Source organism: Phycodurus eques, chromosome 10 (genome assembly GCF_024500275.1).
Source record: "Phycodurus eques isolate BA_2022a chromosome 10, UOR_Pequ_1.1, whole genome shotgun sequence".
NCBI lineage: Eukaryota > Metazoa > Chordata > Actinopteri > Syngnathiformes > Syngnathidae > Phycodurus > Phycodurus eques.
In genome coordinates this window covers 6,704,011-6,719,494 of record NC_084534.1, presented here as the reverse complement: position 1 = coordinate 6,719,494, position 15,484 = coordinate 6,704,011, and the positions used below count along the sequence as shown (strand labels likewise).

At 40.8% G+C, this 15,484-nt stretch overlaps 2 protein-coding genes across 2 annotated transcripts in view; one reads left to right on the top strand and one right to left on the bottom strand.

The window, feature by feature from the left end:
- traip (TRAF-interacting protein) overlaps positions 1-4,052 on the bottom strand; it is an 8,300-nt gene extending 4,248 nt beyond the window's left edge. The window contains exons 1-8 of the mRNA XM_061687161.1: positions 2,638-4,052; positions 2,509-2,566; positions 2,344-2,427; positions 2,223-2,262; positions 2,031-2,158; positions 1,831-1,925; positions 1,627-1,740; positions 459-546 (exon numbers count right to left, since the gene is read on the bottom strand). Of these exons, the coding sequence (XP_061543145.1) occupies positions 459-546; positions 1,627-1,740; positions 1,831-1,925; positions 2,031-2,158; positions 2,223-2,262; positions 2,344-2,427; positions 2,509-2,566; positions 2,638-2,735 (705 nt within the window). The 5' untranslated portion in view covers positions 2,736-4,052. The remainder of the gene's footprint in view (positions 1-458; positions 547-1,626; positions 1,741-1,830; positions 1,926-2,030; positions 2,159-2,222; positions 2,263-2,343; positions 2,428-2,508; positions 2,567-2,637) is intronic.
- Positions 3,421-15,484, top strand: mon1a (MON1 secretory trafficking family member A). The gene is made up of 6 exons (XM_061687160.1): positions 3,421-3,905; positions 5,561-5,712; positions 7,236-7,607; positions 9,531-10,296; positions 14,272-14,419; positions 14,557-15,484. The coding sequence occupies exons 2-6, from the start codon at positions 5,589-5,591 to the stop codon at positions 14,695-14,697; spliced, it is 1,551 nt and encodes a 516-aa protein (XP_061543144.1). The 5' UTR covers positions 3,421-3,905; positions 5,561-5,588; the 3' UTR covers positions 14,698-15,484.

Below are 15,484 nucleotides of genomic sequence, written 5' to 3'. Positions count from 1 at the left end.
AAAGTAGCTAGCGACATTTAGATCATTGTAACGAAGTAAAGGTACCGTTACTTCTTAACAGCAGAAGCGGCGGAAGTGTTTTTTCTAGTCTCGTCAACTCCTGTGACTTATCCAAAGCAGGTCCCAAGCGCACAGGCAGAACCTCAAGCCGATGCGTTCGCAAATTAGTCCGCCGCGGAGTAATATTCACAATGACATCTGTGTGTGGATGGTGGATGTGTGGAATGGATCCAGCTGACAGTGTTCAAGGAGTACGAAACCGTCTATGACAACAGCGACAGCAACCCAACCCAGGAAAAACTCATCGGATATGTTTCAGCATGGGAGACATTTACCCATATAAGGCGGCATAAAAAAAAAAATGCTAACTTTGATTTTGTTACAAGTGTCTTTACCATTATTGATCAAATTATTTGAAAATGACCCTTATGATTATTGACTTGCTAAATTGAGGTAACCTTGTCGTTGGAGGTGAGCACTTCTCTCCTTAGCCTCTCACACATGTCATTAGAAGACTTCAAGCTTCCCTTTAAGTTGTCATACTCTCTATATATATAAAAAAAAAAAAAAAAAAAAAAAATCAAAAAAAAAAATGCAGGTGCTGTAAATGTGGATAACAACAAATCATACTCATGGATAATTAAGTTGGGTTTCCACTGCGGGGTTTAAGTAACAATTCAGATTTTTATCCTCTCAAGTGCCACAGATCGGATAGGAGTCAAGGTAGCGACGGATGCATGGGATTGGATAGCTTTAGCGCGTAATCAGGCCTCTAAAATTTGTGAATAATAACCAGAAACATATGTGATATCTGCCAATGCAAGTGCAACGTGAATGTGCAGATTGGATAGACAGTACCCCATTAATGTGCGCTTGTCACCAAAATGCACCGATTTGTGCCCAGACGACACATAAACACCATCCGCTTTCCGTACTTCTTATCCTCACTTTGGAATAATTTTAAAACACAAATTGTTTGTTAAATTGTTTGTCTACAATTTAAAAACAACAACAACATTAAAGTCTGAAAAGCTGTTTAATAAACGTGTTTAAAGGCAAAGTGTTTACAAAGTGTTAGAGTTAGTAGTATTCAAAATGTTTACGTCACCATTTTCCCTTTTACTGCAAATTAAGCTTCAGCTTCAAATGTCGGTTATTGGCCTGCTTGACGACGAATAATTGGTATTGGCCCTAAAAAGAAACATATCAGTCTAGCTCGAATAATAATGCTTTTTTTGTCGATTAGATTAAAAGGGAGTGCTTTTATTTGTTGTATGTTAATTTATTGTGGGGCACGGTGAAGCACATCTTAGCACATCTGCCTCACAGTTCTGAGGACCCGGGTTCAAATCCAGCCTCGCCTGTGTCGAGTTTGCATGTTCTACCCGTGCCTGCGGGCGTTTTCTCCGGGTACTGCGGTTTCGTCCCCCATCCCCAAAACATGCGCGGTAGGTTGATTGAAGACTCTAAATTGCCCGTAGGTGTGAACGGGAGAGCGAATGGTTGTTTGTTTACATGTGCCGTGTGATTAATTAGCGACCAGTTCAGGGTGTACCTCTCGTCCAGAGTCAGCTGAGACAGGCGCTACTAGTCTACTAGTGTGTACCGGGCCTAAGTCTTACGTACTTTTTGAGAGAGATACAGTAGATGGAGAGCTGCTCCACAGCAGCATGACTCACACCCATGTCTGTGATCATGGACTCCACCTCCGCTCTTTGGCCCTGTAACAAAACATCCAGGCTGGAGACACGCCAGCAGCAGAACGACAATTACTTGCACGTATGCTTGAGGACAAATGGATTTATGTGAGCCCAGTTGGAGTGCCGTTACCTTTCAAACGTTTTTATTTTGGTTCTTAGTCTACGGGCCTCTTCCTTGGCAGCCTGAGAGTCTTCATGTTGAGTCTCCAGATAAGCCATTTGTTTCTGGGAGGTAATAATCGGGAGCAAAATCATAAACATGATGTTGACAGCGCGGGATAGGCGTTCGAAGTCAAAATGCATTTAAACGGCGAGGAACAGATTGCATACTTTGAGAGCAGAACACAACATGTCCTTCTTTGAAATCTCTTTCTGCATACCGTCCAGGTCTCTCTTCTGATTGTCCACCGAGTCCTTCAAACTAGCTACTGTTTTCTGTTTGTCCCGACAGTCTCGCTCTGCGGGGGGAAAACATCTGTTTAACCGGGAATCATCATCATCTAATTAGATATATTGTTTTACCTTTAGCGCTTAAAAGGGCCCTCAGCCTATTAAGCTCATTCTGAGAATGGGGAACCACAGCGTGAGTATATAACTCAAATGTTTTAGTGCAAATTTGGAAATGTTTGGCTTTCATTGGTACCTCCAAACTTTCTGGGTCAGCAGAATGCGTTTCCTCTCCATCAGCGTCAAAGAAGAGCCTGCTGATGATTTGCCGGTTGCTGACCTACACACAGAGGAGAAAGTATCTCTTTTTAATTAAGATCAACATGCGCTTCTAGCGTGTTGATATATATGCGTAAATTACCTGCTTCCGACATCGTGGGCATGTTTTTGTTGGGCCTTTTTGAAACCACTGCAGAAGGCTAGTAGGTGGGGGGTATGAAACAATTAAAACACTAAAACACCCAAGATGCCTTTTCTTAGCTGCCGTTACCATTCATGGTGGAAAGTGTGTCCGCAGGGGACAGCAGCAACATCTTTGGAGTGATCGAAGAAATCGCAGCAAATCGCACAATGTGCTCGAATAGGCATCTTAATTCCCCAACGATCGTCCTGTTGTCAACAGTCAAAGCGGGCTGTGCTGTACATCGAGACGCAGGTGTGTTCCGCAAATATCTATGCAAACTGCAAACGAATTGGCCTAATTTGCTGAGCGTGAGCCGCATTAGCCAACACAGTAACGTTTAGCCTCCAAGGATAGTTGCTCAGTCGTCGCCATACCTACCAAAAGACAACGCGATGTTACTGCATAGTCCGTTGTAACAAACGCATGCCATATGTTATCTGTAATGTGTCGGTTAATCTGAAGTGAGCTACGACAAAACCCGGTTGATGCTCCTTCGCCGCTCGACGTTCAAATACAGTACGAGGCCCGCCTCGTATGGTGCGTTCAGGGGCTGCGTCCAGGCTCCTCCTTCACACCGTTGTCCTGTATTTCCTGATCATACAGTAGATGGCGGACAGGGGTTCGGGTACGGACGCAGAAGATGTTCTACACAGACCCAGAACTACAGCCAAAAAAGGAGGATTACGATCCCTGATCAATTTTACGGGGCGCTTTTATTTTAACTGCTGCACCCACTGTCGGCTTTACGGTAATGCGTGAGTCCAGAACGAAACCTAGACCAATTATATGCGTGTGAAGCCATACCACGTGACCTTACTCAGCTAATCAAGTCTGCATTTTCGGCGGCGTACCATAGATATGAAGAGCTACGCCAGCGAGCTGTTGAGCTGATGTACCTGAATGGCGGCCATGTTTGCTGGGGCAACGTTCCCATCAAAGACAATGCATGTACCGTGAAATACGTAACATGCTCATTTCTCTGCCGATTTTCAAGAGGTTTACTTTACTTTTGCCAACACCAACAAGTGCAATAACAATAGAGGACGTTTGAACTTTTTTTTTGTTTTTGTTGCCTGTTTAAGGTTATTCCCAGTTCTATTGTTGTGACTTTACAGCGTTGTGTGCGTGTTGCATGCGCAACAATTGTGCCAGCTTCTCCATGTTCGTATATTTGGCATCGCAAACGGGGTAGAACTTCATATCCCACAATTCACACTCCCGTATTCGTGCAAATATCTATGGTTGACAAGCAGGAAGCCAAAAAGAAGATTCATCTGCTAGCATGTTTACTACGGCGGCAACTGTTCGAAGAGAGCTGTGTTTACCATAGCTACAGACAGTTCTGGAAATGAAAGGTAAGACATTTGGACTTTAACGACATGAGCTATTCACGTGTTTTCCCCCTGCGTATGAACGGCGACACGACCACTAGTCATGCTGGTAAAGTCGCTGCTCTAATCGAAAGTTAGCTCCCAAGTCGATCGAGTTTCTTCCGCATTATGTTTGCCTTCTGTCGGTTATTTAAAAAAAAAAAAAAAAAAAAAAACAACATCATCAACGTGTGTATCCGGATAGCTTACACACGGAAAAGTGCATGCATTTTAATGGGCTTTCTCCATATTGTTATATTTGATTTAACCGAGTCACAGTGGCGAGTTTGTTGTCATATTGAGAAGTGTGATAAAAATATAAACATTTCGCCGCTTATATGTACCTCTCGAAAGTAACCAACTATTAGAAACGTCTTATGCCGTTTTTACAGATGACACTTACTTGTTTCGTTCCAGTAAAAAAAATAAAGTAAAATAAATTTCAAATAACCTTTGAGTGGAGATAGCTAGCTAATTCTCAAGATGTGGTTTGATATAATATCAAGAAAACCAAATGTATGGTGTTTGGTTATTAGGGGGGAAAAGGGATATCACGTTTAAAAATTCTAATGTTAGTATTGAATGAGTTTCTGAATGAGATAAATTACCATGGAAACGTTGTAGCTTATGTAAATTTGAAATTTCAAAAACAGTAACAATACTGTGCAAGTCGAGATTTCTAGAAAATTTTAAGATCTTACATATAATTTACTCCTCCTCGATTATTCCCCATTTGTCCTCTTATGATTTAAAGTGTTTTAAAATTCGCCATCGAAAAAGCTGTAAAAGGAATCAAAAGGAGATGTTGATGTTTAATTTTGGAATGATGCAAATATAAATTGTAATTGACTTTTATTAGTCAAAATACTGATTCGCAAAGCTGTTTTTTCAAGATTGTAATTCACAATGACGTGTAGTTGTCCCCCCCACGCTTACATTTTGAAAGCTGATAGTTTGATTATTAGATGCAGAATGTTTGTTAAAAGGTAGGCTAGGCTTAAATAAGTGTTTTGCTTCTGTCTGTGCCAGTTCTGTCACCACTCAGTATATGACTGTTGTTAAAGTGTCTGTATTGTGAAATGTTACTGTACAGCAGGGGTGTCAAACTCATTTTTGTCACGGGCCACATCGTAGTTTTGACTTCTCTCGGAGGGCCGCTATGACTGTGAACCCATATAAATGAAAGATTACCTCATATACTGTTATTACATTGAGTATCCACAACACATTGATGAATAACCAGTTTTGAAATCAGAAGTCTATAAAAACATGTTTTTCAACTATTACATTTCTTTTTAAAGGGGGATTGGTAACAAAAATATCCTTCCAAATATCTCAAAGGTATTACACCAGAACACAATGAGCAATTTTGATTTACTTTCGCGGGCCACATAAAATGATGTGGCGGGCTGGATCTGGCCCCCGGGCCACCAGTTTGACACATGAGCTGTATGGTGAATGTATTATTACAGTTATTTATTACAGTTATCTTTTTAAAGCCAGACCTTTTCTATAACAAGATCATACAGGTGTACCGAATGAAAAGTGTGTCATGATACGCCATTAGGTTTTCATGTACAGGTATATAAATACAAGTTTGGTCATGATCGCTTTCATTTCTTGCGTGTACTTTCTCCAAGGTGTGTGTACGTGCTCTCCGTAATAGTGATGGATGGAGTAAGCCGAAGACCTTCTGTACCATGGGAGAATGGTACCCTGACACCTGTCCACCGTTTTTCCTCCGAGAGGGCAGACAGTCCCACACCAGGTCTGGTAGAGGGAACTGAACCAGGTGAGGCTGTCCACAATTCAGCCGCAGTTCCATGCTGTCTGACACTCTCCAATTCATAAATTCCCCCCCAAAAAGTACTATTTCAACTTGATTAGTTAAATATACTGTTTGACATTTCATATGGTTTTGACAGTAACTTCCTGGCAACAATGAATTGAATTTAGAATTTTGATAGTCCTCCAAAGCACAGAGGAGCAAATAAGAGAGGGTTTAAGATGTACGCCTCTTTTTATGTCCACACATATGAAGGTACAAGTCAATATTCTTCCCAATGTTGTGGATACCTTAGATAAGTACGGGCTATTTAGTATTTGTGACAACGAAAGTCTCGAAAACATTCAATCCTGGCTACATTTTGCAAAACCGCTCTTGAAATCCTCCAAATGCATGCAGAAAAATATATTATGGATGATGAAATGAACGTTGAACTTTGTGGCTGTCATTGAAGTTTGAGGTGACAGAATCATGCTTTTCGGCTGCTTTTCTTCAGTTATTTCTTGGCTAAGATGGAGGGAATTATGAACAGTTCCAAACACCAGTCATTGATAGCACAAGACCTTCAGGCTTCTTCTAACAAGCTAAAGATAAAGAGGAACTTCTTTAAGCAATGACAATGACCCGAAGCACAATTCCAATCCAATCGCATTGAACGGAGAACAATGGAACAATGAACACAAATGGTAGTAAATACATGAAAGTGAAGAACAGTTACCTGCGTTCTGTTGCTGACATTGTCTTGAGTTGATTCAGGACTTTTTCCTTGCTTTGTGTACTGCAGCTCATTTTTCCCAAGTCTCGGTGAAAACCAGTTTCTGTCTACGACCTTTTAGCCTAATTTTATGTGACATTGTCTCCAAAAGATTTGCTAATAAATATTTATGATGTAGAGATGAGTACCTAAGAGCACGAGTCATTTGCAAGTCAAAATAAATATTTAAAACAAATGTTGTAATGTTGGTGGCATTCGGTTGTTTGTCCAGGTTCCTGATATTATGCATGCTCAGTCTCTAACAGACTTTATGGGGGCCACAAATGGAACAAAGTCATCATTAGTTAATGTTAGCGTTCAAGTTTCCACCAGTGCCTCTTCTACTTTGACAAGTCACAGTGTCTGCTGGGAAAAAGTACCCATTTTGTTGTGCGACATTGTCACTTATTAACCTCCCTTTGGTGTGAAAGTGATCGCATGAATTATGCTACTACTAATTCTACACTACCACTTGAATACCAAGTCATTGTATCAACATGGATAAAACTCTTGGGACATACCTCAGGAGGTTGAATAGTTTACCAACTATAACATTGTGGACAATTTTGGAGAGAGATTTTTTTTCTGTTCCAGTTAGTGGACTTTTGTCCTTGTTGTGTCTGTTCTCGTCATTGTCAGAATTTGTTGTAGTATTTTACACTTTTTCTGCTCGATCGTTTTTCCCACCCGCCTTCTGCATCTTGTTCATCGTGATCATACGCATCCTACATCATATACATGCATATACATCTGTAAATGACTCTGATTCACACAGGTGCAGGTCAGAAAAGTGCCATGTTTGTCCGCGCACAGTCCTTTGAGGATCTGACTGCTGAGGCCGAAGAGGCTCGCAAGGAGGCTGAAGTGCTCAAATCCCGAGAGTGTGCCGAGGATATCAGAGTGCTGGTGGAAGAGGAAAGAGTAGAGCAACGGAATATTCCATCAGACTGCAGTACCAAAGAGGAGGATGTGTCCAGCGAGGCATGGAGGAGCCACAAAAAGCACATGTTTGTGCTGAGCGAGGCAGGAAAGCCAATTTACACCCGTTATGGCACAGAGGAGGCTCTGTCCAGCACCATGGGTGTGATGATGGCCCTCGTATCTTTTGTTGAGGCTAAGAACAACATCATCCGCTCCATCCATGCAGGTGAGAACACACTGAAGCTAATAAGCACTAATAAGTACTGTATTTCTATTAGGGGGACATTTAAAAAAAAATTTATGTACTGTACTCGTAAAGTAGAAAGTCACGAATCAAAATGATTGTGGGTTAACATTTTCAAATGTTTGAAATACTATCATGCATGACACCCCTCAAGATGTCATCATATCGTGGGAAACGTATGCCAAAGCATGAGCAGCCTCAGTCGCAGGAGCGAAGGGAAAAATGTCAGCATAGAACAAAAGTATACACAGGAATTTCCATGTAGTAAGCAAGCAAGTTCAAAGCAGAAAGACTCCAGCGGTGGCCCAATACTTGTCCAGCTTCAATGTACGCATTGCTTGTTAAGGAGTGGTTTGTTGTTTTTACAGTTTATCGTGGTTAACATGTTTCAAAAGTCACAATGTTTTTAAAAAAAATGACATAAACTGGATTACACCTCAATCTTCCTTCAAATGGGACAAATTATGGACAATTTTAATTGCTTCTATTCAGATGGTTTTCAGTTGGGCCTCTGGAGGGCCTGTCCACCTCTGAAATGTGAAATTATTCAACAAAGTAAGTCTTTTGTTATCTGCCGGTTTCGGAATGAGTGTCTGTGATCGTGTGCCGTTTTGCACTTCCTCCCTACTATTAGGTAGGGTAGAAATGCAGAACGGCTAATTTACATCATGTTCAAATTAGCCAGTGGGTTTTTACAATAAATACCAATTTGTCGCCGCTTCAGGCGACAAAGTGTAGGCTCACCTCCTCGCATGACCTCGCCCAACGGTCACTAACCGGACTCAGAAGCAGTCCCATACGGACCCACACCATAGCCAAAAAAGACAGGTTATGATTCAAGACATACAGTGCGCTTCTATTTTAAGCTGTTCAGCATTACAGGCGTTACGGTCGTGACAAACCATACCGACCAATCACATGTGAGTTCAGCCACCCCCTTCAGCCAATCAATTAAGATCTCAGGCGGTAATGACTGACTGTGAGCAGCCCAGACAGAGACAACGAGAAACGTAGGAGGTGAGAGAGTAAGAGACTCGGCTTGGAAGTTGAGTTAAAGACGGACAAACGCCATTATGAAACAAAACGTAAAGGTTTTGAACAAACAAAACCTCTAAAATGTCTCAAAAGGGGAAGCTGAAACCTTTTTATTTTTCTGAAGTTAAGTACTCTATTTGATAATAGGTTTCTCTTTTCATTTACCTGCTCTTATTTGGAATTTTCAGCCCTACTTTTATTAGGTAAATGAGAGAACACACCGTTGTGCTCATATGTTTTATTACCCGAGCAGAATTTGTAAGATGTGTACAATTCTTTTAAAGAAAACATGAAGGACCAGGCGAAACACAATTTTATTTTTTAATGGGATTCAAATTAAACTGTCAGGCATTTCAGAAAATCACAATAATTAAACAAAACCTAACCAAAAAGAAAGTGATGGTTCTTGTTCAGTCATATTAAAAAAAGAAAAAAATCTTGCCAGGGCAATGTGAACTGAGGTGTTGATAACAAGCAGACGACTGTAGATGCTATTTAAATATATATCACAACATATAGACACTAGATGATCTTGCGGACCTTTGCGTCAAGAAATTTGGTCGATCTGGACCTTTTCAAATTTTAGTTAAATACCCTTGTCCTAGCCCCATCACTTGCCTTGGTTAAGGAAAAAAAAAAAGCTGTACACATTTGCACGAGACAATACCACCCTCCAAAACAGTGTGGTTTGAATCAGACTGGATATTAAGTGTGCTGTAATTCTTCACCCTTTGTGTATTTTTCCACTTGTATGACACTTGGAACTATACAGTTTAAAGCTTTTACGATGGTAACAATTTGATCCTTGACCGAGGTTCCACTGTATGCAAGAAAGGAGACTGACTCTATCCGTGTGATCTCTTTTATCAGATGGATGTAAAGTGGTTTTCCTCACCAAGAGTCCGTTGGTTCTTGTGGGTGTGTCCCGCACGTGTCAGTCAGACAAAGAGCTGCTGAGGGAGCTACAGTATGTCTACTATCAGATTGTCAGCCTCCTCACCCTCACCCAGCTCAACCACATCTTCCAGCACAAGCAGAACTATGATTTACGGCGCCTGCTGGCTGGTTCCGAGTACCTCACTGACAACCTTCTGTATCGCCTGGACCACGACCCGGGCCTGCTGCTCAGCGCCGTCACCTGCCTTCCTCTGGCCAGCTCGTCCAGGGACGTCATCTCGTCGAGCCTGCAGGCGGCCAAATCCAAAAATCTTGTTTTCTCCATTCTGCTGGCAGGAGACCGCCTGGTTACTCTGGTTAGGAAAAAGGACCAGTTCTTGCACCACATAGACTTGCACCTGGTTTTCAACCTCGTTGGCTCCTCTTCATCTTTTCGAGAGGGTGAAGGCTGGACGCCCATCTGTCTGCCAAAGTTCAACACTGAAGGATTTTTCCATGCTCACATTTCCTACCTAGAACCTGCGTCGGAGCTGTGCCTTATCCTGGTCTCGACTGACCGAGAGGACTTTTTTAACATGTCTGACTGCAAGCAAAAGTTTCTAGAGAGGCTGAGTAAGCGCAGTGCCTATCAAGCTCTGAAGGAGGCGCTGAGTTCTCGTAGCTATTCTGTGACTCAAGTTGGCATCCCTGAACTCAGGCACTTCCTGTACAAATCAAAGAGCTCTGGGCTGTATACCAGGTGGGCAGCAATGTTTTGAAAATATCTCACGTTTCAGATCTACTCGCCATAGAGAGAGAAATATATTTCACCCTCCTGCACATGCTAAGAACATTTAAACTAATTAAAACGCACTTAAAACATAATAAAACACACCTTAAAAAGTATTCTTTAACACCTGACTGAAAAGACTGGCTTAGAGTTTTCCAAATAAGAGGGAAAGTGTGCTTGCTTCAAGTTGTTTATTTGTTGAAGTATACTGTAAAACTGATATTTAAAACAAAAGAGGGTTAAATATTACATATTTAAACACCAAAATGTTCAACCAAAACAACGAGAGTCTGGTAGCTTAATGTTAATATATCATGTGAAACACCATAGACCTGCTAACATAACTCAGCATTGATGTCATGGTAATTTTAAACCTTCAAACACCTGCTAGTTTACATACATGCAAATCAGTCGCCTTTCGGCGAAATTAGCTATTTTGAACTCACAATAGGCCATTTATGTGAATCGTATAGATCCGCTGAGTTTTTCCTGGGGGCGGGGGGGGGGGGGGCTCGCCGTCGCTGTAGTCATAGGCTGTTTCGTACTCCTTGAACCCTGACAGCTAGCCGTACCGGTACTTTTACTCCATTAATGATCTAAATGTCGCTCACTACTTTTATTTATCAACTATTTCGCGTGCAAGACTTCGACTTCCGCATTGGGCGCTGTTTGCGCCAATCTAATTTAAGCACGAGTGACATTTAGGTCTAGTTCACCAATCAACGACAAAAGAAAGTCGCATGACCTCACACGACGTCTTCGATTGGGCTTCCTGGGCATAGGTATTAACACGAGATCAACCAGCCCGGCAGATCGTCGTGTCTAAGTGGCCACCATTTTGGGAAGGTCGTCGTTACCATGAAGGCAGCGGCGCGCTACTCGTGTTTATATTTAGACGAACAAAAACAATTGCTTTCATGTTTTGTAGTATTTGTCTGGCACCGTCTGCCCAAGTGTAGACATTTCAGCCCACTTCTAACTTTAGAAAACACCGTGGAGTAAATTGCAGATGTTGTTGTAGTTTTGACAGTGCATACACACACGTAGCAACATCAGAATTTGCACATTCACGTTATTTTTTTTGTAGTTTTGCTTTTTTTGTTTTTGTTCATGCTGTGGTAAAAAAAAATCAAGTTACTATTTACTCAGTACTTGAGTAATTATTTCACTGTGCACTTTTTTACTCTTAAGTAATTTTTTTAGAGGACTACACATTATTGTCAAGTAACAGTACTCTTGAGTACATGATTTGGCTACTCTAACCACCTCTGGAGCGGACATCCTCGATTGTTACCTTTGCGTTTAAGCAACATTTTTGCTCATCGGATCAGCCAGTGTCGTATTTGTTGCACTGGTCGTTTTTATTTTCACGTTGAGGTGCGGCGGGGCGTGGCCCTGGTTGCGGTACCGCGAAGCACACGTAACATCGGTGACAAGACCTGATCCGCAAGTCCATCTTGTATTCTTGTATGCACCTTTGTCATGCCTTTGGTGTTTTCATGTCTGACTTTAACACACAAGAAGCAGCAACACATACACAAATATCATACAGCTCGGGCTGTTACTATGGACTCTTTTTAGAATGGATTCTCCTATTGATTATTGATTGAATAATAATCCCCCCCCACGCTTACTGATGTATTGTATTTATTTATTTATTTTAGTGTTGATGTATTTGAATTGCGGCACGGTGACCGACTGGTAAGAGCGTCAGCCTCACAGTTCTGAGGTGTGGGGTTCAATCCCCGTCCCCGCCTGTGTGGAGTTTGCATGTTCTCCCCGTGCCTGCGTGGGTTTTCTCCGGGCACTCCGGTTTCCTCCCACATCCCAAAAACATGCATTAATTGGAAACTCTAAATTGCCCGTAGGCATGACTGTGAGTGCGAATGGTTGTTTGTTTCTATGTGCCCTGCGATTGGCTCGCAGCCAGTTCAGGGTGTACCCCGCCTCCTGCCCGAAGATAGCTGGCATAGGCTCCAGCACGCCCGCGACCCGAGTGAGGATAAGCGGCTTAGAAAATGGATGGATGGATGGATGGATTTGAATTCTAATTTGAGTGATGGACTTCAACCCTTAAACTGCATATGTTTGTACTGAGTGTATGGAATGGATTTGGTGTACAGAATTTGAGACGGCAAAATCCTAAATGTTAGACTGTTAGCAATCGCGATTGGCATTAGTGTGCTAGTGATGACCATTTTAGGTCAAAAAATGCTAACTACCATTCAGCTGACTCACGCTTGTTACATGTACATTACACATCTACCAGTGTCATAAAAATCACTTACAGATGTTCTTTTATCGTTTTTGGCAAAGTTTATCATTAGCCCCATATATATGAATGTGTGCTGGCGAACCAACGTGCTTATATAGCGGCCATGTTAGGGAGGTCGACGTTCCCATTGAAGGCTTTGCGCGGACTCTGAAATGAAGTCGTAACTTGTTTATTTCTCAATTGATTTTCATGAGGGTTACTCTTTTGTCAATGCCAAAGCATATGCACTCAATAAAAATTTTTTTTACTTAAAGAATAATATATTTAACTATATTTTTCATGTGAGAGGGACGCGGAATTCCCTTGTCATAAGTGTACGCCGTTTTACGCAATCGTATGCAGCACAATATACCGCCATTATTGGTCTTTTGGTTTTATTGCCATACACACACAGTGAATGCGTTCACGACTTCAACTTCCCTATTTTAGCGTCACAGTCGGCATGGAACTAAAAAAGGGCATGTCTAATCCATCTACCAGTACATATCTATGATTGGCCCAACACTGTGTCTGCCTGGAGTAGATGTCCATGGGTTCCGCCCGCTCAAACATGGTTCCGGGCGGAATTTTCTTTTTTTTTTTGTGGTCCTGGCAGAAATTTTGTGTCGGGCTATTTTTTTTTAAGTCGATTTAGCAGAGTTATTTGTTTTTTTTGTTTTTTCCCTCAGGCCTACATACAGCATTACTCGCAGGTATATAGTCTCTCGGCTGGGTGGGAACAATTAATATTACTAGAGTTTAGTTGGGGACCTTCTCTGCCCTTTCTTATTCTTACTCCTTTCTAAATATAAAAAAATCCTTATCTTTCTTCTTTTTATTAAAAAAAAACATATTTCGAAAAATATGCAGCATTCTAAAAGTTTCTTTCTAAATATCACCATCTTTCAAAAAATACAATCTTTGCCACATTGAGTCACTAGCATGATCGAAGGTGTGCAACTCTAAATTCCAACTTGCCTGTTTATTGTAAAAAACAATAAAAGAAAATAAAAACCTTGGTTTAAAAATCTGAAGTATAGCGGTAGTGCAAAAGTTGAACCGCTGTATGCTAGAGGTTCACTGTACGCACAAAATCTTGTTTTGCAAGCACTTTGGATGATTGGTCGAAATTAGGGTATTTTCATCTGCAGTACTTAACATGTCTAAAATACACCATAAAGTAAAAAGTAGAAGTTAAACAGGAGGATGAGATGAATAAACCTAACTTCATGTTTCATAGAAATGATCGTAAGCTGCAAAAGGTCCAGAAAGGGAGCTGGATGAGATTTCACCATTTAATTTTTTTCCCCTAAAATTATTAAATATCCTGCACAAGCGCAACAAATTGTTGATGAATGGGACTTGAACAATAGAACAACAAATTAAAGTAGTAATGTGAGTTTAGAACTCATTAAAAAAAACAAAAACATTGCTTTCACGTCTCCTGTGACAACTTTGGTACTCTTCAAAGACCACCAGCAGCACAGCAGTGTGCTTAAATTCACTTTTCCCCACCCCTTTTATTTTCAAAACTTCAGTGTCAAAGTAGCTTACGAGCAGTGAATACTTGTGATGCGATATAGAGGAAAACAAACACTTCATCTGAACTCCTAAATTGATGATGAAGTTAGCTCATTCAATTACTATAGCATAATATTAATAAGTTAATGTGTGTGTTTTTCTTTCCCCAGTCCAGAGTTTCCTTTGGTGTACCAGTCAGAAGAAGAGCAAGAGAGGCTAATGGGTTTGTACCAAGACCTTCACAGTTATGTGCACCATCCAACCAGACCTTTACGCTCCTTCTACCGCTGTGGTGAAACTGAAAACATGATGGCATGGGTAAGTGTATATTATTATTAGTATATTATTTGTAATCAATTGATATTTCTTTGATTGCAGTTGTAATTCTGAAATTCCATCATCTTCATCTGTTGTAAATGGCCGATAATGCAATTTGCTCCGCCCCCTTCCTGCAGGTGACGAGCGGCTTAGAGGTTTACCTGTGCTTCAGTCCCCTGGGCACAAAGGCGTTGGCTATTTCTGCTGTCAACAAACTCCTGAAGTGGATCAGGAAGGAGGAGGATCGCCTCTTTATCCTGAGTCATGTAACTTACTGACGCGTCTCTGCATAACGCCTGAACATGTTGACTCGGGATTATGCCCAAACTTTGTGTCAAAGCTATGCACATCTCTTTTTTCTACTAAGGTAACGGTAAAAGCAGGTATTGTATGACATTAAAAACATTTTTTTTTTTTTTTTTTTGCCACGTGTCCTTTTTATTACTTTTAGTAAGGTTGAGAACAGTTCCTGATAAAAGCAGTGTCTGCACCCTATGCTTACATTATGAATGGTGACTTTAAGATGCTGTTTATTAAACAGTTATTGCTATTCATAAAACTGTTTTTAAATTTAATGGACCTCGGTGGTTAAACATACGCAATAACTGGAATTCTTCTGCTACGAGCATTGCTGTGACATAATGAGCTACTACATTTTTTTATTTTTTTTTATACTGAACATGATGACCATTAATTGCAATCACCACCATGATGATTTACCTCTACTTTATGCACATGTATGAATGACACTTCAAAGAGAAAAGTCATGGATTACATTTGTGGGTTGTATGAACTGTCCTGTTAATGTAAAGTAATCAGCATTTTCTATGTTGTAATTGAATTACCCATTCACTTAGGTATTTGATCAAATGTTTTAATCAGTTTGCATTCCAGTAAATTCGTCTATTTGTGAGGGGTTACTTTTTTTTATGCTTTAACTGATGGTAAGGTTCAAAGCCAATAAGAGGATACAGGAGAGTGTATAAACATTCTACTGCATGTGAATGAAAGTATTAAAATAGGCTCTCTTTCTTTCAGTTTGTTTTATTTTACAATAAAATTTGA

Bases quoted from the DNA above. Each gene is read 5' to 3' on its own strand.
- mon1a (XM_061687160.1), top strand. From the start codon at position 5,589: ATGGATGGAGTAAGCCGAAGACCTTCTGTACCATGGGAGAATGGTACC. The intron at 10,297-14,271 runs GTGGGCAGCAAT...TTCTTTCCCCAG, and splicing joins AGCTCTGGGCTGTATACCAG to TCCAGAGTTTCCTTTGGTGT. The intron at 14,420-14,556 runs GTAAGTGTATAT...CCCTTCCTGCAG, and splicing joins CTGAAAACATGATGGCATGG to GTGACGAGCGGCTTAGAGGT.